This window comes from Platalea leucorodia, assembly GCF_965183815.1.
Source record: "Platalea leucorodia genome assembly, chromosome: 22".
NCBI classification, from domain to species: domain Eukaryota; kingdom Metazoa; phylum Chordata; class Aves; order Pelecaniformes; family Threskiornithidae; genus Platalea; species Platalea leucorodia.
Window position 1 is genome coordinate 2,821,493 of NC_138844.1, and position 21,389 is coordinate 2,842,881.

Genomic DNA, 21,389 nt, shown 5'->3' on the forward strand with positions numbered 1-21,389 from the left:
CAGGGCAGGGTGGGCGATGGGGATGCCAGGCTGCTGTGGCACCCCAGGCCATGCTGGAGGGGAGATGGGGAGGAGACCTGGCCCTGCTGTGCCTGGGCTCAGTTACCACGAATGCGCGGCTGTAGGGCACGGTCCATGATAGAGATAGAGCTAATCCTTTTTAAAAACCTTTCCCGCAGACTGAAAGCAGTGCAAAGTCCCCGCAGTGGTGGCACATCAGCCCTCCTGCACCCATGGTGGGCTCCTGGCTTTGCAGGCTCTGCCGTGCACTGGGAAGACCACAGGGTCGATGCCCAGCAAACGCCAGCGGGTCATTTGGGGTACAGGTTTAGCACCCAGAAAGACCCATTTGCAGCTGAAAATACATGCAAAACCTAGTGCTTTTCAAAGCTTTATGGCAACTGTGAGCATCTCCAGCCCTGGTCCAATCTGCTGCTGCCGTCTGCCTCACATCCGTGCCGAAACAGCATCTTCCTCACTAATGATGAAGAGAGATGTTTATTCACCTGTGGTCTCTTTGTGGCTGCAGGCAGGCATTTATTTGACAGCCACCATGCTCCTCTGGAGGTTTCCTGGCTGATGACGCAGGATGTTGCTGGCCCAGGGGGTTGTTTAACGGAACATCTTCCATCTCACCTCAAATCAAGTCTGTGGCTCTATTTCCCTCTCGATGCCTTTTTGTGAGACCAGACAGGATCTCTGGAGATCCTGCAGTCTGGAAAGGGGCCAACAGGAGGGTTTTATTTAAGGAAGGACATGTGGCTACAGAGAGAAATTACAACCCAGGAAGCGTGAGAAGGTCTGCCGAGATCGGGTGGCTCGCGTCTCGGGAACACGGTGCAGCCAGGAGAAGCCAGGAGGTTTGGGGAAAGGGCATTTGAGGCCTTTCTTGGTCCTGAAGCCAGTGTTTGCCAAGGCAGGAGCTCAGCCCACGGAGGATGAAGGATGCTCATGGGGGTGAACGGGGCCAGGCTGTGGCATGGTGGTAGCAGCTCCAACCTGGAGGGGACATGGCACCCCAGCACCTCTAGGAGAGCCTGTGATGCACCCACCTTGTGCTCTTCCTCGCCTTCCTCCTCCATCTCCTCTCCATGGCCGTGCCCAGAGCCTGGCTCCTTCACCAGGCAGAGAACAAGCAGATATTTCTCCCCCAGGGAATATTTCCAGGCATTACAGACATTGGCAGGGTTTCCACCCTCTAGCAAGCCTGGTACCAAGTTATCTGGGTTTGTAGAGCAAACCAAACCTCTGAAAAGCAATGCTGGATTTCAGAACAAGATTTTATTGGCAAAAACCTCACTAGTGCCAGGCAAACAAGTCCCCAGTAAAGATGGGTGAGGCCCCACTGCTTGCAAACCATCCTGTGCCTCTGGTGCAAAGCCCCTGGGAGAGCTGCAGAGCCTCTCCGAGCTGGCATGGCAAGGGTGATGGACCGTCTTCCCCGGCTCCGAGAGCAGCTGAAGCAACAGGCACAGGAGAAAGGCGAAACATTTTGGAAATCAGAGGAGGATCTGAGTCATGAGACCATTGGGGGTCTCATGTAGAGAGCTGTGGGTTTTTGTCTGTCTCTGTATTTGCTTCTCCCACTCCCTGAATGGCTCCTGGGGGCTGTGTCTAGGCATCTTCCCATAAGGGAAAAAATTTTGTAAACCAAGGAAGGAGGGGAAAATAACCAGCAGTAAATCCCTTCAGCATTGGGGCTGCTTCAGTTTTCATTCCAGTGCAAAACGAAAAATGCCAGATGTCCTTTGTGAAATGATATTTGTGTTTCCTACCCAATCCTGGGGCAGAAAAAATGGAGAAGCTCTCTTCCCTCTGCGTAAAACACTGATCAAACTGTGATGAGAGCTTTGGGCAGGCGAGGCACCATCACAGGGATCCATGAAAGCTGCCAGCACCTGAGCAGGCAGAGCCTTTCCCAATGGCTGTTCACACCACCCTCTGAGGATGCCAGACCCAGAACCTACAAAATCCTTTTTATTGTGTTTCTGGGACCGTAGCTGTGGAGCTGCACCACCACCACCACCCTCGAGGAGGTATTTTCCCCCGAACGCCGTCCTTGTCATGCTGTGAAGTCTTGGGTCACCAGGTTGAAGACGTTGCTCTCCATGGACAACTGCCACTTGCCCCAGTTCCTCTTGATCTCAGCCTGGACCTGAACCGACACCACGGACCGGTGCTGGCACCCAGGGGCACCCGCCAGCACCCGCTGGAGGGGCAGGAGCTGCACCCGGGGCTCAACAAGGGATCTGGGGTGCAAGAGGGTGGGGACCCCCATGCATGTCTGCATGCCCACATGTGAACACATGCACGGCTGTGCGCATGCAGTGCTCATCGGGGTGCATCCTTGGGGGTGTCTGCATGACCACGTGTGTGGCTGTGGTGCCCAGGGGATTGGTTTTGGGGGGGACACTCACCTCCCCATTCAGGAAACAGTACAGCAGAGCCACCAGGAACCCCTGGAAAGGACAGAAAGAGCAAATTTCACTTCATGTGACGCCTGCATGTAGCATCCTTCCACACCTCTTATCCCATCCCACAGGTGGTAGGTGCATGGAATCAGTACAAGTTCACAAGACCACAACCCCTGTGCTTTGTCCCTGGCATTTGAGGGATGTCTGGGACTATCCCAAAAGACTGCACATCCCAGAGTCTCCTGGTGTGATCTTGGGATGGGACAGGATGGGTACATGGGGATTTTGCCTACCCGTCTCCCCCAGTCTGTACCTGGTAGGAGCCAAGGACCAGCTCGAAGTACAGCCGGGCGTCCACACCGATGTGCTCAGGGAAGAGCGCGAACACCACGTAGTGCACCCCGAAGAGAGGGATGAGGAGCAGCGTGGACTTCGTCAGCCTCCTGCTGAGAGTGGTGGCATGAGCGGGGGCCTGGCTGCAGGCGATGGTCCTGCTGCCCTGAGAGACAATCCCTTCCCAAGAGCTTGGTCTTAACCCAAAATAGGTTTTCCATGAAAGACAGGTCTTGGAGGCTCCAAGGACGGTCCTCCTCTGTGCTCTGCCAGGGAAGGGTCCTTGCTGCCCTGGTGCCCCCCAGAAACTGGGGTGAGAGGAGCTCCCCCTTGCTCGAGCTAGCCCTTACATGTACTGCTGCTTGTAGTTTTTGCTGATGTCCGGGGACCGGATCTTCTGCGCTAACATCCTGGTGACATTGAGGAAGATGAGGAAGTTCACCTGCCACAAGAAACTGTGTCTCAGGCTCTGCACAGCCCCCCGGTTGGGTCCCCCTGTCCATATGGGACCCCCAGCTCTGGGGCTGGGATGCTCAGGGGACATACTCACAAATATGGCCAGCAGGATGGGAGCCTTGATCACCCACCAGTAGAGGCTGGTGTAGTCATCCCAGCACCTATGGGAGAGGAGAAATGGCTCTGCCACCTACTTGCACCCTTTTAGACCAGGTCTCACCCTGCCACCCCCAGACCCCTGCCCCATTTGCACAGCACCCCTTGCAACGGAGCCCTGGCGCAGCATGGGCCCCACCAGAAAATAGAAATAGCTTTAAAATAAAGTGCTGCCCCACTTTGCCCCTCCTGAGCCTCCCATGCAAGAGGTTCATCCCCCATGACTTGCAGGGGGGACGTGTGGCCGAGCTGGCCTGGAGGAAGAAGAGGGGTGGCTGCTCTTACCCATGGTCGTCGTACTGCAGCCTGGTGACCACCCAGATGCAGACTGTCAGCATGGGGACACCTGCAAGGACAGGACCCAGGCAGGGATACAGAGTCACCCCAGGGCTCTGGGGAGCCCCTGTACCTCCCCTCCATCCCGTGTCCCCAAAAACACATGTCTAGGTCAGGTCTGGGGCCCTGGAGGTGGCAGGAAGGTGACAGCCTTTCCCACTTCTCCAGGTTTTAAAAGGAGATGGTGCTCACTGATGGTAATGTGTCTGTGTGTCACCTCCTGGCCACCCTCCTGCCCTGCTCTGTGCTCTTACATCTAACCTGGGCAGCCGGGACGGGTGTTTCCAGCCCCATATGGATGTGGGAAGAAGGAAGGACCTGTCTCTGTCCCATTCTGACCATGTTCAGGATGGGTCAGTAGCAGATGCTGCTGCAAAGGCCCTTTGGTTGATGTTAGCAAGCATTTTCCCCTTTGAGTGATTTTGCACACATGCCACGAGGGCAAGGATCAGGCCATGCTGCCCGACCAGCTCCAGGGGCTGGCAGCAGCTGGTGGGTGCCTCACCGAGCACGAGGCCATGCAGAGAGATGCTGGGTGGGGGGACATGCTGAGAGCAGCCACGGGGAGCATCGTGCCTGTGGCCCTCTGGCCAAGTGTGTCTCAGAGCAGGCAATCCTTGAATCCTACCCCTGGTCTGTGTCAATGGGACCTTGCTGGAGGGGTTCATGTGCTGGGGGACCCCGCACTCACCCCAGCCGACGAGGATGTACCACCAGATGTACCTCTTGTCAGAGGTGAAGGTGAGCAGCAGCAGGGTCTGCAGGTACATGCCCTCCACCAGCAGCCAGTAGAAGTTGGCCAGGACTGAGTACTGGAAGAAGGCAATGGCTGCTTTGCAGTTCACCTGCGAGGATGAGGAGGGGGAAGGATCAGGAGAGCTGCCTGGCATCAGACCCTGTCCTGGGCACACAGGGGGTGGTCAGCCCTCCTGCCCATCCACTCAAGGAGACCTGTGATGGCCTTTCAGTGCAGCCCCAGGGACGCTGCGCCGGTCCCGCACGTCACCTGCAGCATTTTCTGCTCTGCCTGCGCAGCATGGGCAGATGACCGCAGGCTGTTATTGTAGGACCTTTAGAAACCTGTGTCTGTGGTGTCCACCGTGTTGTATCTGGGCTGCACACAGTGGTTTCTGTTTCTATTGACAACCCCAAGTCTGCATATCCAGCAGCGCAACGTCTGTTTGCATGTGCATGGTGCTGCTGGGGTTGTGCAGAGCTCTCAGACTCTGAGACCAGGAGAGCTTTGAGGGCAGAACATGTTCTCTGCAGACAGGCCCCATGCAGAGATGCTGTCATGAACCTCCTGAAGTCCACCCAAGCCAGCCTTTCCTCCCAGGTTCACAGCCTCTTTCTCTCTCCTCTTTGCTGTGCTAAATCCACTGCAAATCCACCTAGACCTCTCCAGATCAGCACATGGTGTCCTCTCCTGCACCATGCCTGGGTTGGGACTCGGCACCTTACCGTTGACATCGTGCAGTGGTCGACGGACTCATCCGAGAAGAGAACGGCATCCTTGATGAACACAGCAGCCCCGCGCAGTATGAAGGAGGTGAAGAAGTGGATGTGGATAGAGTTCCTGGTGCAATGCAGCTTCCTACGGGAGGAAGAGAGGTGCTGTGCCCAGGGAGTAGCAGAAAGATCAGACAGGCAGAGAAGCTTCTCTTTTGGGAGCCACTTCCCTGGCTGGACCCAAGCCCAGGGGACCATGTGTTGGTGGTGGTCAAGCACAAAGCCCTGGAGAAGGTTTTGCTGCTCTGAAACCATGAAGGACAGGGTTGTGCTATGCTCAAGGCTGCTGCCCAGGGACAAAGTTTGCTGGGGAAGATCCTCCAGCTGCCTCCGGAGAGCGTAATTCTGCAGCACAGTGAGGTCTGCAAAAACAAAGCTTGAAAGGGCAGCCTGAGGGTTTAAAGTCTGTGTCAGCAGGAAAGGACAGTGCTGCAGTTCATCTCATGCCTCCCTGGTTATCCGTGTTGGCAGGGATGGAGCCTGGCTGCTCTGGGAGGGGAGAGACTGAGAGCAGCCATCCCCTGCTGATGGTTTACCCAGCTTTCCTCCAGCTGCAGCCCACGGAGCAGCCAGCGCTGAGCCCTACCTGAAGCAGGAGAAGATGCCGATGGCCAAGAACAGGGCTGCCAGGGACGTGGAGTAGCCGCAGGTGTAAAGCACCTTCATGGTGACAAAATAGCCTTTCTGTAAGGGAAAGCGCCAGCAGAGTGAGGCAGCATGGGCTGGGAGGTGCTGGTCTGCGATGGGCAGGGAGGTGGCAGGGTGATGCCCCAGCCCCTGCCCAGGCCGTGCCCAGCCAAGCTCAGATCCCTCCAAAGAGCCCAGCAACAAGGATGAGGCCACCGATATCCCCGAGAGCATCTTCATGTTTCATCGCCCAACGGCATGGGTCAATGCAGGGTAGGGTGATGCTAGGGAGGGTGCCCATGGCCCCCGGGGGACCCACTTGCCTTGGCCTCGGTGTCGTTATTGCTGCCAATGGCCTCCAGCTCGCAGGCGTTGTAGTAGGGAGGGCTGGGGAAGCTCCATCCCGACTCGGTGCAATTCCTCCAGATCAGCGCTGCAGCGACAAGAAGGGACCTCACAAGAGCCACGGGCATCGCCTCTGCATCAGCACCCCCAAAACGTCCAGCCTGGGGATGGCACCCTGCTCTCCAGGACGGAACCTAAATCCCAGCACCAGCACCCCGGCTGTGACAGCAGCGTTACCCGAGTGGCCCGGCTGCCCCATCCCTCCCATCCAGACCACATCTCTGCCCTCCGGTGCTGTGCCTGCAGGTGCCAGGGCATCTTAGGGCAGGATATGAAAGCAAGCATGAATCCCCATGGTGGGAGGGAATTAAGGCAAAAAATGGGCTTTTTCATCCTGTGAGGGCTTCATCAAGCCTCTCCTGAGCTTTTTCTGCCCTAAAGCAAGCATTTACCAAACCTCCATCTCCTTTTCAATTATGCCCAGCTGAGGAAGCGCTCGGATGCTGCGGGGGCCGGTCGGGTGCTCTCCTTCACACTCCGCTGCCTCCAAGATGGATGGAGGCAGCATCTCCCCTGGCAGCAGTGCCCGCCCCGGGAGAGTGCCTGGCCTTGAAATAATCGTGATCTTACACTGTGTTTTTCATCTGCATGGCTTGGAGTGGTACTGAGCAGGTCAGGAGCATGAGGCGGATGTGTGGATGGGAAAAGGAGGGCACCAAGCAGCTAGGGGACTGTCCTGGTGTCACCCAGTTGGAGGATGAGGTCCCCAAGTGCTCTACCTACAGAGGATGCTTGGTACTAGGTGATGAAAGGGTCTGGGGACTTCCCTGGTGTGGCAGCACCCTGCATCTCTGCTTTTGCCCGTCCCCTGCTTGGATTGCAATATATGCCAAGCTTTTGGATGGGGAAGGAGCTGTGGGACCAGAGGGGAAGGGCTGGGGTGGCAGACGGATCCCAGGCAGGCAGGGGTGGGTGCAGCTCAGCCCTCGGTCCCTGGGGATAAGCGGTCCGGGCCGGATTCAGAGCACTGCACCTTTGGACTTCTTGAAGACGTGGAGGATGTCGGGACAAGCGACGGCTCGGGACTGGCCGACGGGTACGGCTGACCAGCAACTCACTCCATCCCACTCGGTCAGGCAGCCTGGGGAGGGACGGGATGGTTAGTGCTGCTGGGAAGGGATGTGCCGGGGACACACACAGTCCCTGGTCCCCCGGCACAGCCTGCAGCAGGCACGGCTGCATGGATGTAATGGGAGAGCGGCCAGCCGTCACCCGATCTACAGGGCCATGCCGTACCCCCTCAGGAATTAGGAGCATCCCGGCTTCAGTTCTGGGAACGACCTCCCCCAGCGCTGAGCTCTCCTTTTAGCCCTGCGGCGAGATGGGACCTGGTATTTCCTGGGGCTACATCAGACCCAGAGCTCCTGTGGGGAGACCCTGGGGGATGAGGGTGCAGGAAAGGCTGGGACTTTCCTGGTGGCATCTAAAATAATGCAGGTTTATGCTGGATTTCTGCACCCAGCAGCCGTGGTGGCTCAGCTTGGGACAGCTCTCCAGCCGAAAGGAGGACAGGAGAAAGCACCGCAAGACTTGCTGGAAAGCAATTAGCTTAAACATGTTTTGCTTCTCTCTCTAGCACTAAGTTCATCTTTAAATGACTGTCCAATTGCCTTGGAAACAAGCACGGCCGGGCAGACGTGAGCCCTTGAAGAATTAGTGCTGCAGCACACCAGGATGAGACACAGACATCACACTTCCAGGACAGCTCTCCTCCTTGCACATGTACGTTATTAACCTTGTAGATATACATTATTAAACTGGAGCCACATCTATTCCCAGCCAGGGAATGTGGACTCAGCCAAGTCTAATTAGTTTTCTCTGATTTCGGTCTGTAGGTATCTGGCCAGGCTTGGAGGGATTTGCAGGGCTGTCATTACAACGCCAAGGTACGTCTTAATTTTTGCTCTGGAGGACAGCTGAACTGAGCACAGCTATTGGGACTGGTGCTGAGAGCGGTTGCTTCATTTCTTGGGGTCTGAGCAAAATATCTGGATGTGTCCGTATGGCAGAGCCATCCTGCTGTATAAATGCATCTCTTACTGTATGGACAAGGTCTTCCAGCACGGTGAGTGCTGTGGGACCACCCGGCTGGGAGCCAGAGGAGCAGCCCGTGGCACAGGGATTGAGCTGGGATTCACGCAGCTCTGCAGTGCAATCCCAGGGAATAAAGTCATCCCTCCATTCGGATGGGGAGAAAAGGTTTAAGTCCCCCTTCCCACTCTGTTTCCCTCTCCTGGGTTGCTGCAGCATCTAAAAACCCCACATTTCTTAGAGCTGTGCAAAACTGGAACAACTCTCCCATGGAGAAGAGGTGATGGAGGCAACTTCTGGGGGGACAGGGCAAAAAAACATGAGCAAAGGAACTGGCACCGCGTGTCATTGCCCACCTTGCAGGCAGGAGCTATGCCTTCAGTGTCCCCGCACTGTCAGTCCCCAGGGGCCACCATGTCCTCTCACTGTCCCCTGTCCCTGGGCTCCCAGACGGTGTAGCCCAGCAGCCCAAGGTGTTTGGTTTGGATTGACCCAAAGCAACCTGCTTTATTCCAATTTTCCCAGTGGAGGGCTGAAACAACCCCGAGATCAACATTATCCTTGTGACGTTCTCCTTGACATGGCCAAAAAGAGCATTTTTTTCCATCAAAATGCAGTTGGATAGGGAGTTAGTGCTCAGCATTTCTACTGGTTAATTATACGCAGACCTGTCAGGGCTGCCTCCCTATTTCTTTCTGCTCTAACTGTATCTGGAGACCTCCAAAAGAGATCATTTGAACCTCACCAGCAGGTTATTTCTTCCCAGCTATTTCAGAGCAGTAAATGCTCTGAGCACCGGAGCAGACTTTGAAGTGACAGCACTGCAAACACGATCCCTAACCAGTTTTCAGGCCCCACGGTGGGTTCCCCAGCAGGATGCTGGGGTTCCCCAGCAGGATGCCGAGGCCTGAGGTCCCTGTCCTGTTCCTTCACGCTGTATTGCCACCACGTCCAGGGCATCTGAGCCTTGCCCCCATCGTCACTTCATGCCACGCTCTCTGCAGGACCCTCCCTGTGCTGGCACAAGCAAGCAAGGGGGAAGGGATAAATTCAGTTCAGGTGGGCAGCGGAGGCGGCAGTCAAGCAGGAAACTTGGGATTAAATACTGATTTTAATTATGCATTCATGCTTCTTGGTTCTTTTCCTACAGGGAGATTCCTTCCCCCTGGCTGGCACGATCTGGGCTGCAAGATGGACCTTTTCCAATCAACTTGGCGTTTCTCTGCTAAGCTGGATGATAAGTTACATCTCTGCACAGTTACTTAAACAATTATGCACCTCAACATGCATTTATTGAGATGCTTCATTTTTACATTTGTGTTAGATGAAACCCCTTGAATGACGCATTTCTTATTCACTAGGTGATAATTTTTACCCAGAATTTGAGCCAAGCTGCTTTTGCATGGAAATTGAAATGCAATTTTAAAAAAAATGTACAAAAGCAGCACTTTGAAACTGTTTTTCAATTAGTTAATTGGTTCAAGTCCCGGATATGTAAAAATTAAGTTGCTCAAAACATGTTTAGCATTAAAACTAACTGAATTAGGAAGGCAAGAAGGCATGAAGTGGTGACACACACCGTGTGACACTCGTGCTGATGGCCAGGGCTCTGCATCGCCCCTGCCTGCAGCCCTGCCTGGCCCCGGAGCATCGGTGCAGGGAGGACGGGAGCGGGGCAGGAGGCTCTGCTTGGGGCATGGACCACGTCGTCATTGCCCTATGCCATAAACCAGGGGGGACTCAGCCCCTGCGGTTGTGTGCATCCCTCATCCCGTACCCGCTGGCTGCACTCTCAGCCCCCCTCTCTCCCTGCAGCAGCATTTTTTGGGGATGCTCCTTAGGCTTTGCTTTGGCACTGCTCTCCATTTTCTTGGAAATACCTGCTTTTCTGCATCCATGTACGCTCTGCAACCCCCCTACCATGGATCATCCTCCAAAGACCCCCTCAGCCATCTCCCCCGAGGGAGATGAGCCCCGTGCACTGCAGGTGGCTTGCACTCACCGTGCTGCCCACGGGGTCCGGGAGGGGCTGGCGTTTGGCTTTCACTCCTGATAATCTCCAGACATTCAGCTTCTTGCTTTTGGAAATAGAGGACGACGGAGCAGTCGGGATGTGTCGCTCGCACCTTAGGAGGGGGAAAAGGGCAGACAGTAGGATGCCAGGCATTAAAAGACCTGAGCAGGCAGGGTACCAGCCAATATTCACTATTTCTGCTGCAGCCAGCTCCAGGAGAGCCTATCTATGTAACTGTGCTTTTGGACCCTGACATTTCCTTAGCTTTCTACTGTTTGCCTCGTAAACACCATAAAGAACCACCACAATTATTTCTAATTTCCTCCGAAAGCTTGCGATGCTTAAGGGCACTGCTCTGCCAAGACGCAAGTGCCATGCAGAGGAGCTGAGCTTAAAGACGGAGGGGCCAACCCCATCAGCAGGGCAGAGGCGAGCACGTTCAAAGCCTAAGCAAGGAAACCATGTAATTAGAGATTTTAAAAAAAACACCTACTCGGGCATGTCTAATCCTTCCCTTGCCAGCTGGGTTTTGCTCACGTGGGTTTTCTCACGTTCAGGCTGGTGTATTTTAATCGGAGGCATCGGCAACGACTGTTGGAGTTCACCCTTCTCCTGTTCCCTGGCTTTCTGGGGAGATGCTGCAAAACGGGCACGCCGACCTCCTTAAAGCTTTTGGGTTTACTGGCAGAAGTGTTGAGACACCGAGGAGCACACCCTGACCCCTCAGCTCCCCAAAATGCAAGGGATGTGGTGGCTCAGTGCCCTGGGGGAGAATCTGCCTGGGAGACCCCACTTCTGTCGTTCGCCCCCTTGGCTTTCAGATGGAGAGCCAGGAGATTGCGACTGAACTGAGAACAGCCCATAAATTTTCCCTACCCATTCCCAAGCATCCGTGCCCTTGGGGCTGCAGCATCCAGATACGTGACATGTCTGGGGCAGGGTTTTCAGCCCAAGACATGGGATTGGGTTGCTGATGGTTTTAGGTGTGCGGACAGAGATATAAAAGCTGGAGAAATAGAGGGATAAGGGTGGGCAAGTGGACCCAAGGACTGGAGGGAAGTGTGGGGTGTTAAAGCATCGCTTGGCTGAGTCCTGTCCTTCCCTGCCTTGTCCTGGCCACCATGCAGCCACTCCTCTGCGGTCCCTTCACCTTCCCCAGGAGATTTGGTTTCCTTTTCCCACAGAACACAAGATTTACAAGGAAATTTCCAGCCTGCAAAATGCATTTTGGTGATAGGTGCTGGGCATAGCACCGAGAAAGCACACTACTTCATAGTAGTGATGACAGACCTGGACCAGGCAGAGGTGCCGCAGCCCTTTTAGCTGCAAAGCTGCTGGTTTTTATTATTTATGGTAATGCAGCCTGGCTGCTGGAGCACTGGAGCAGGTAATGTGCAGTGCTCCCTTTAGAGCCTGCTTCAGGGCAGGCAACTCCTTGCTGTGCCTCAGTTTCCCCATGTGGGAAGGGGCCTGATGCCATTGCTCTCCTTAGAAAGCCCTCAAAGCCTCCAGTGCTCCCCTGGCCATGCTTGCTTTCCCTGCTCTTTCCCCTTTCCCTCTTCCTTCCTTCCTTTTTCTTCCTTTCTTTTTCTTTCTTTCTCTTTCTTTCTTTCTTTCTTTCTTTCTTTCTTTCTTTCTTTCTTTCTTTCTTTCTTTCTTTCTTTTCTTTCTTTCTTTCTTTCTTTCTTTCTTTCTTTCTTTCTTTCTTTCTTTCTTTCTTTCTTTCTTTCTTTCTTTCTTTCTTTCTTTCTTTCTTTCTTTCTTTCTTTCTTTCTTTCTTTCTTTCTTTTTTCTCTCTTTCTTTCTTTCTTTCTTTCTTTCTTTCTTTCTTTCTTTCTTTCTTTCTTTCTTTCTTTCTTTCTTTCTTTCTTTCTTTCTTTCTTTCTTTCTTTTTCTTTCCTTCTTTCCTTCTTTTTCTTTCTTTCCCCTTTCCTTTCCACTTTCCCTTCCCTTCCCTTCCCTTCCCTTCCCTTCCCTTCCCTTCCCTTCCCTTCCCTTCCCTTCCCTTCCGTTCATTTTCATTTTCTTTTTTTCCCTTCCTTTTTCCTTTCCTTTTTTCCCTTCCTTTTTCTCCCTTCCCTTTCTTTTCATTTTCTTTTCCTTTCCATTATTCAAAGCCTCCATGTTAGCTAAAGAACTTGTGGAGCGAAGAAGTACTGGGAGAAATCCCAAAGACTTTGCAGCGAAATGCCAACCCAAAACCCTCTCCACCTCCCGATGTTTGCTGCTGAAGCAATTTGACAAGTTCAGGGTGGGTTTGCCGGTGCGGCTGCCAGACTCACCACGCACTGGTCCGGCAGCACCACCACTCCGTGTCCCCCCCATTTCAGTGGGGGCTCGGTGCCAGCCATCCCCATGGGTCTGCCCGGGGGTGGGGAGCATCCCATGCATGGTCCTTGCCCCCTGCACCCTCCAGCCATCCCAACCTTCGCGTCCGCGGGTGCTCCCCCAGGCCCTTGGGGCTCCTTTGAGGCGCGTAGGACAATGTGAGCAAAGCCCCCACCAGGACCCACGTGAGGATGGAGGGGACCGTCCCCAAGGCAGGGCAGAGCGGGGTCACCCTCCCTGGGGATCTCCTGGAGCTGAACCCCGTGGGAGCATTGCCGGCTGCCCTGGCTGTCCCAGCCCCGGGGAGCGCAGTGGGGTCCCAGCATCACCCACCTCCCTCCCTGCCCGTCCCTGCACTGCATGTCAGCAAATTCTCTCCCAGAAGCTGTGTTGAAAGCACCTGAGTGGGTGCAGCGGTGCCGGCAGCTTGCAGGGCCGCGGCTTGGCATCACCCCTGGGTCGGGCACCACGAGGGACGGGCACAGGGACGGGGATGTGCTGGGGGAGACCTGACCCCTGACCAGGACAGCAAGCATGCTGCTCCCCTGGGCTGTCCGGACCACAAAGTGGCTGTGGAACCCGCGGTCACTGCCCACCCTCTCCCCGCCACAGTCCCGTCCTCCCCGGGGACACTTACCCAAAGCATCGGGAGTGCGAGCAGCAGGACCAGCAGCATGCAGGTGCCGGGTGACTGCCATGGGCCCCCCATAGCTGGAACTAACCCTGTGCTGCCTGTCCACGGCTGTCCTGGCTCAGTCCCCGAGGGGCTGAGGACAGCCCAGCTCCTCCTGCATGGCCCTGTGGGTGGGGGGCTGCATCAGGACCCCAGCTCCAAGGGGTGACCCAGCACCCTCCTTCCCCTAACCCCGCATCGTTACTCCTTCCCAGCCCTGTCCTGCTCCTGGCTCCCTCTGGGACCCTTTCCTGCAGTGGGTGCTCAGTCCCACTCAGGTGGCCCTGACCCACTCCCCGTGCCCACCCGGCTCTGGCTGTCTCCCCACTGCCTCGCTGTCCCTGCCCAGTGCCGATGGGCTCTGTCTCTCTTCGAGACTGAATGTTAAAGCTCCTGGATCTGGTAATATGGCAGGCTCCACCCTCCGCTCCCCCTCCCCACACAGAGGGCTGGATGCGAGGAGCAGCACGGGGGGGACACCCCAGTCTGGCACTGCCCAGCCTGGCCACCACCGGGCTCCCGGCACCCCCTTACCTCCTCCCGGCAGGGGCCTGGGATCCCCCAGCTGGGCCCAGGGGGATGCGCAGGAGGGGGCACGGAGCCCTCTTGCCTGCTCCTTTGATGCTGCTGAGCTGGAAAATTGCTGGCTAAAGGCTGTGGGAAGTGGGGGTGCCGCCAGGATGGGATGCAGGGGGCATGTCGAGGGTCACCACGCTCTCCGGCTGGCTGCACATGGGATCTGGGACTAGAGGAAGGTAGAGAGCTCAAAGGAGATGTCGTGATTCTTGGATTGTGCGCACACAAGTGTCCAAACACATGCCCTGGCATGTGTGTGCATGCCTGGACACATGCATGCACATGGGGTGGGGGCAGTGATGCTCCTTCAAGCCCTGCCTGCACAGGAGGCTCTGCTGGGCCCTGCACGGCAGGCAGCGCTGCCCATCCCCATCCCCAGCTGCGCCCTGCCTGCTCACCTCCTGCCTCTCCTGCCTGGGACACCCCAGACCCCCTTTCCAAAACACACCCTCTGCCCAGAAAGGCCCAGGATGGGCACTGGGTGTCTGGCAGAGAGTACACAGCTCTGCAAAATAACCTTAACTCTGCCCCAAGAAAGGTTTTTGGTCTCAGCTGAGCTCGTCGTTTTGGTGGTTTGGTGCTACCAGGACACCGGGTGCTGTAAGCTCGGTCCCAAACCAGAGCAGAGCAGAGTGGGTGCTGGTGGACCCCGGGAGCAGGAGCAACCCATGATGGACACACACCTCCCTGAGCACAAAACACCCAGCACAGCATCCCTCATGCCTGGGGACAGGGCTGCCCTCAGGGCCAGCTACGGCCCCCCAGACCCTCACCTGGCATCTTCTCCTTATATATATATATATATATATATATATATATAATTCTCCATGCTAGAAAGCCCTAGCCCCTTTAACAAGGGGAATTTTGACCCAAACTTCACCATTTTAATGCTTTTAGTAATGAAGCAGAGAGGGCAGGAGGGGTGAAGGAAGGAGGAGGAAACCCAGGAGTGCAGGGAAGGCAGCCGTGGTAATCTCTTGGGATTAAAGATCCAGCCTTGCACCCCTGGACCACCCAAAATCCTCCTCACCGAAACAACTCAGGTGTGGGCGATGGTGAAAGGAGGGACCGAAAACGGCCCCAAAGCCCCTTGCTGAAGGGTGGAGGGCTGGGGGGGCTGCACTGCACTTTGTACTGGGGTGGGAGGAGGGTGAACCATTTATGTTGCTAATTTTAGTAATCCTACGTCATTACCATTTCTTAACGAGGCAGCAGATCACATTAGCTGCTCCTTCTATAACTTCTCATAATGAGATACGAAGCCAATGAACGAACTGCTGCTGTTGCTCTGCCATTCAAAGACCTCAATAAGAATTGCTATGTAAATTAAATACCCCTAAAAAAATGCAAATGAAAGAACTAAGTCCTTAATATTTAAAAGCACTTGTTTGACATTATTAGGCGTGACCGACGCTGCTTTCAGAGGCGCAGACCGGCAAAGGCTGAGCCCGCGGTTATGTTGACACAAAAGGCTGCCGAGATCCGGCCAGACTCATTACCATCTAATAGTTTCCACTGAAATGCAAACACCCAATCTTAATCATTTAATTTTCCAACAGCATATAAACATGCAGTGGGAGGGTGCCTTATCAGACATTGCTAAAACCAAACAAAACAATACCCGATGCAAATAACCCTGTGCCGAGCCGGCTGCATCGCCCCACGGGCAGCGCAGGCAGCTCCGGCTGCTGGCGGCTGAGGTGGGGGGCAGAGGAACCCGGTGATGGGGGACACGGTCCGGTTTGGGGGTGGCAGTGGCCCTGAGCCACCCAACGTGACCCTGCAAGGCCGGTTTATTTGGTGCCATCTGGTGGCAAATTGACTGGAGGGTCCCGTCCCCAACTGGGAGCAGCCCAGTTTCGGTGGCTGGGGTCTGGTCCCTGCAGTGGGAAAGGCCAGATAAGGTTTGCAAAGCATCGCTGGAGGATGCGCATTGCTCTTCCCTTCCCCAGCAAGCACCCCACATGACGGGGGGTGCGATGGGGAGCAGTGGGGACCCCTCAGGAGAAGCCCAACCACCTCCACCTTCCTGAGCTGGTCCTGTCCTTCCTCCACCGAGGATGAGCTGGGACAGACGATGGTGGCTTGACCTCCTGCCTGGCGCTGGGTGATCTGCCCAGCCCTGCCGGCGTTAGGGCCATTGCTCTCTTTTGCAGCAGCAAGTGGAAAACAAATGAGGTCAAACTCACTGCATTGCAAATCCTGGCCAGCCTGGGACTCTCCAGCCCGCTCTGGGCTCCCTGCCTGGACCAGCATATGGGCATGCAATGGTGACAGTGATGGGGACAGTGGTGGCTGACTGGAGGGGACAGGACGGAAGGATTTGCCTCAGGCACATCGCTTTGGTGAGGCAGCACAGGCACGCACGGCCGTGGGCGGCGGGGAACAGTGACTGTGGGGCTCCGTGCGCATACCGAAGCCCTGGGGAAGCTCCCTGGAGGTTGCCCTCCAGCCACGGGCGCTCCCATTAATCCAATGCCAGCACTGGGATTGCTGCTGGTGCGTGTCGGTAACTACAAATGACTCAGCCGTTTCCAAAGCAAATGAAGTCACTCGCAGTAATCTTTTTGCAGGCAGCAAACGCTCATTTACCAAGAGCTGGAAATTACTGATTGTGTTAACTCCATCCCAGCAAAGAAGTGGGGTGTCCCCAGCCCTCGCCAACAACCTCTTGCTTAATTTTAGGCTCTGTGGAAGGAAATGGTCTGTGAAGGGTGATTCAGAGTAAGAGGAGACCACGGTGGCTGAATGACGACTTGGGGAAGACGGGGCTCAAAGCACCAGCAGCCTGAGACCTCCTGGAAGAGGAAAGTGGTATTTTTTTGTAATTAGCTTTCAAAATGAGGTCCTTTCATCCACTGACCTCCTGGACCCACAGAGCACCCCCAAGAGGCACGTGCCCGAGTGGCTGTGTGTGACAGCGTGATGGGGACAGTGGCTGCCGAGCTGCCACTCCATATCCTGGGTTTGCCTTCATGTGCTATGACAAACTGGTTTTTGGACTGGTTTTTATATTCCTTAGGAGCCAGCAGTGATTATGGGGGGATGTATTGCCTCAGTCGTGCTTACTTCATCTTCCACGGGTCTTAGGCAAGGTTGCTGCCTCCTGCCTGTGTTTCCACATTTTGGGTATCTCTCCGGCTCCAGATTGTCTCCGGGGAAGAGGGATGGCACAAGGGATGAGCCATCACCTCGTTGCCCTCCCCCAGTTATTGGAGGGCAGCTCAGTGAGTCATCGCTGCTGGGCCATACCAGAGCACAGCTCATCCGGGCTTGATGCATCACTGTCCCGGTGTTCCCGGTCTGACGGCTGGCCACCACGCCCCGGGTGTCCCTGCTCTGCTGCTCGGCTAATTTGCCAAAGCTTGTTGATGCTAAGCTTTTGTTGCTTGCATTGCAAGCAGAGACCCGTGCAGAGAGAGCGTTGCATGCCTCCGAGGGGCTGGATCACGTTGTTCCTGCTCCAGATGCCTGGTGCAGCAGCACCCTCTGCTCCCAGCTTGTGCTGTGGTGTCTGCTTGCACCTACGTGGTACAGATGTTGGGTTCATGTCCAAGGTGGTGGCAGAGGCTGCCTGTCCCTCCTGGTCCCCAGGGGACTGACCCTGTTTCAGGACCACTGCCTTGGTGCTGACCATGGCCCAAAGCAAAGCTTCTGGTGGAGCCTGCCTAAACAGAGGATGGGGCTAAGTTCCTGGCCTTGGGTTTGATTTAGGGTGAAGATGTAGGTGAGGGTTTCCAGAACAAGAAATCGCAGACTTACAGTAAGAGATGGACTCAAGAGCTTCCAAAGTGAGGGCTGCTAGTAAAATTATCTGCTGAGCATCCTCAGGGTGTCTCTTGGCACACATCTCGGGCTAGAGGTCGGGGTTTGGCAAGGTGGCTCTTACTGGGGACAGCGGGGTCCATCCCCACCAGAACTTCAGAATCCTCTGATCCCTCCTGAGCCCTGGTTTTCTATGATGCACATGTGGATGGCTTATGTGCCATCACCAAGCATGCCAAGATGGAGAGCATAAACTGGTCCTGGGCTGTCACCAGTGTAGGTGAGTCAGCTGATGGGGGTCCTCACCCCCCTCCTTGGTGAGAAGAGGTGGTATCTCCAGCCGGAGGGTCATTTCGCCCTGTGAAAGGTGTCTCTGGGCAGTGTCCTGCAGACAGCACAGCCACGGCTGTCTTTGTCCCCATCCCACATGCCTTGATGCTTGCATTTCCCTGTGCCCAGACCGTGCTTTCCTGGCCAGCGCTTATGATGCCGCTCAGCATCCATCCATCACCTGGCAGTCGATCCCCCCGCTCACCCACACGGCCATGAGTGGTCCTGCCCAAGGGTGCCTGGGAAGGGACTGTCCCTGCTCTGATATCTCCAGCCCTAATTCAATGACGCTGTGATTTAAAGAAGATTGAGAGCCGGGCTGGCATGCACGGGTGGGTACACAGTGTCCGTGTCTCCTGCTCCCTCTCCCCCACTGATGCTCAAACCTTCTCCCTGTGTCACAGACGTGCTGGGGCACTTAAAAAGGGACGTGCCACAGTGACAGGCTGCAGCCAAGCACAGCCCTGCCCATAGCTGAGCCCCCAGCCTGTGCCCTGTCCTGCAACGCTGCATGAGATGCATCGGGGCTGTGGGTTGCACTGGAGGGCAGCTAATAACAGCCCCAAAGGGGCTCAGGCTGCCATGGGGGGGTCTGAGGACGTTCAGAGCAGGTCCCCTGTCTCCCCTTATTGTCCCACCTCTAGCAGAAGGTTTCCTTATGCTGCTCAGCCCTTCGCCCTGGTGCTTGAATCCTTCTTATGGACAAGAACAATATTAGCACCAGTGAGATGGATACCCGGGCTCTGTTCAGAGCAAGCCAGGCTCTGCCAGAAGCAGGGGGTAATCAGCACAGTAATTAAGTGTGCAAATAATGGGAATTTGGGAGTTATAACAAAAGGCAGAGAAATAATCTGGAGGGGCTCGGAGAAATTAGGAACACAGAGCAAAATCTAATCAAGCAGAAAATAGCCCGACCGGAGCCAACGGCTGAAGGCTAAGGCAGCCAGCCTCGGAGAGCTCCTCCCCTGGCATCTGGGGGTGTCTCCAGTGCCATTTTGGGGCAGAACAAGAGTTTTGGAGAGATCTGTTCCCGCTTGGTGAACAGGGCTGGCTGCAGGCTGGGTTCCTGGGAAAAGTTCCCAGATCTGCGCTATCGGTGCATGGCAGATTTTGGATGTCATATCGATGGAAATAATCACCCAGAAGAGCAGTCTGGGGAAATGCAGCTGATGGAGGTGGAGGAAAGATACCTGAGGCCAGCGGGAAGTTGGGCTGGTTTGGGGGAGAAAGTGGTTTTTCATTGCAATGGGTTTGCTGGGGCTTAAATATTTTGCGCAGACGTACCATTCCCAGCCACGGTGTTTCCCTGGGATGAGCTTGGGCAAACAGAACTCTCTGGCCAGGGGGAGATAAATGGAAAACATGAGCTGGTTTTGGTCTGCTGGACACAAATCCCCTCGCGAGCATCCTGGGAGGGACTCGTGGCAGTGGAGAGCAGCGGGCTGGAGCCAGGCTCTGGTGCAATCGATTCGTGCTCGTGCTAAGCCTTGCCTGGCTTTCCATGGGGGATGCGGTGGCTGGTCATTGCATCCCTGGGGAAGTGGTCATGAGGCTGGGAGCCAGACCCAGGGGACTTGGTGCTGTGCCACGGGCACCCTGGGGACCAGACCTCAGGTGGCACCAGCAGGGCTGAGCGACATCCCCAGCCACTGTGCCTTGGTCATGTGTGGGTGGATGTTGTCTCTGAGGACCTGCAAGGGGACATCCCATGGGGTGGAAGGACCTTCTTCCTCCACCAACGGAGACTCCAAACCTGTGGTGCACAGGCAGGGAAGCCTCAGTCTGACGGCAGGCACCGCAAAGCCTTGTAGATGCGATCCCAGCCTGACATCCAAAGCTATCCCAGACTCTCACCCAGACCTGTCTCCCAATGCTCCCTGCAAAGGCACCTTGCCAGGTTTGCTCTGACGTCCCGGAGCCCTCCCCCAGGTGCAGGTGCCATGGCTCAGGACCTTTCAACAAGGCCCAATCAAAGAGGCGGCGTGGCGAGGAGCGAGTCGCTCTGATGGGAAAGCACATCCCACCAGCTCCCACCCCATCCTTATTTTCCCATTTCTCTGCCTTCCACCCCGGGGAGGCAACATGGCAGCGGGCTCAAAGCCAACGCAAGGCAACGGCCCTTGAACTGGAAAGAAAAGGCTGTTAAAGACGGGATCGCCTCTGGCTTTGGATGTTCCAGAGCCCAAGATTGCCAAAGCTCAGGGGAAGGTAGCAGGGAGCAGTCATCGCAGGTTTTCCCTCTTATCCTCCAGCTGAGCGACCTTTGCTCTGTCCTGGGGTGGCTGTGTTTGGGGTCTGTATCCCCAGATACCTCCCAGCTCAGAAATACAACCCTGGAGACTGGAAACTGAGGCACCAAGAACACAAGCCACAGGGCAGGAGCAGACCCATCTCCCACTGACTGCGATGGATGGGACCTGTGGAGACCACAGGGTCCCGGGACCTGCGATTTTAGGAACGCTCCCAAAGCCAAAGCTGTGAGATGCCAGTGGGGCTGAGCAGCCCCAGCACTGGGTCCAGGTCTCCCCTGCCACTGGGACCAGTAGCAGGGCTTGGAAAAACCTGCAGCCCCCTGCTTCCAGGACGCTTCTCTGCAGGGAAGGTTGTCCTGCAGGCTCAGAAATGCCATTGGGGGGCACAAGCCATCCCTGCCCCACAGCCTTTTGCAGTGGGGGGGTTATCCTGGGGCTACACTGCGGGGAAAACCAGCCCAGGGACGCTCCTCTGTCGGCCAAGCCTCCGGGGAGGGTTTGTTTAGCCCCAGCAGCTATAGCAACGAGTCCTGCTGCCTGCAGCAGCTCTGCTCATCCCATCGTCCGTGTGCCTGCCACAGCCATGGAGGTGGGGACAGCGGGGGACCCCCATGGGGTTTGGGGGGACACCCCAGCAGGGACATATGTCATCCCGCATGGGGTAAGCCCTGGAGAGCAGCTCTGTCTCTGGATTTATGGGATAATCAGGCTCATGAGGGTAGGGTGGGGAAAACGGGATGGGGTGGGAGAAGAGAGGGGATGGGGGTTGGGGTTTTGGGTGGGCACTGGGGCCTGGGACAGCAAAGCTGCTCTTTGCAAAATGCCTCCCTGCTCTCTGCAGACCCTGGGGCCCTGGGGAAGGCCACTTCTGCATGGGGACGCGTCCCCAGGGGTTGGGACTTGCCAGGCATGCAATTCATCCAGGCTTGCATGGCTGCACCCCTGGAAAGAGGGGGGTCAGTGCGAGCCACCCCTTCCTCTGAGGCTCTCATCCCTGCTCCCCGCGGGGCCAGCGTTGCTCTCCTCCCTGCCACCAGCTCCTCTCCCCTCTCCGCCCCACTGCTGCACTAACAGGGCACTAAATTAAAGCAAGAGTGGGAGATCCCTGGGGTTTTCCTTCCCCTCCTGCCTTTCAGCTCCGACCTGGGAGATCTGGTGGGGCCATGCCGGTGCCCCAGCAGCCA

General features: G+C 55.9%; 1 protein-coding gene across 1 annotated transcript; it reads right to left on the bottom strand.

Annotated features, from left to right (window-relative positions):
* Positions 1 to 2,062: 2,062 nt before the first annotated feature.
* LOC309600112 (vasoactive intestinal polypeptide receptor 1-like) lies at positions 2,063 to 17,975 on the bottom strand (the record flags this gene model as incomplete). Its single annotated transcript, XM_082332174.1, has 14 exons — positions 2,063 to 2,155; positions 2,418 to 2,459; positions 2,728 to 2,857; positions 3,098 to 3,189; positions 3,298 to 3,364; positions 3,645 to 3,705; positions 4,387 to 4,540; positions 5,157 to 5,289; positions 5,791 to 5,888; positions 6,155 to 6,264; positions 7,210 to 7,317; positions 10,270 to 10,393; positions 13,247 to 13,407; positions 17,930 to 17,975. The coding sequence occupies 14 exons, from the start codon at positions 17,973 to 17,975 to the stop codon at positions 2,063 to 2,065; spliced, it is 1,419 nt and encodes a 472-aa protein (XP_082188300.1).
* Positions 17,976 to 21,389: the final 3,414 nt, after the last annotated feature.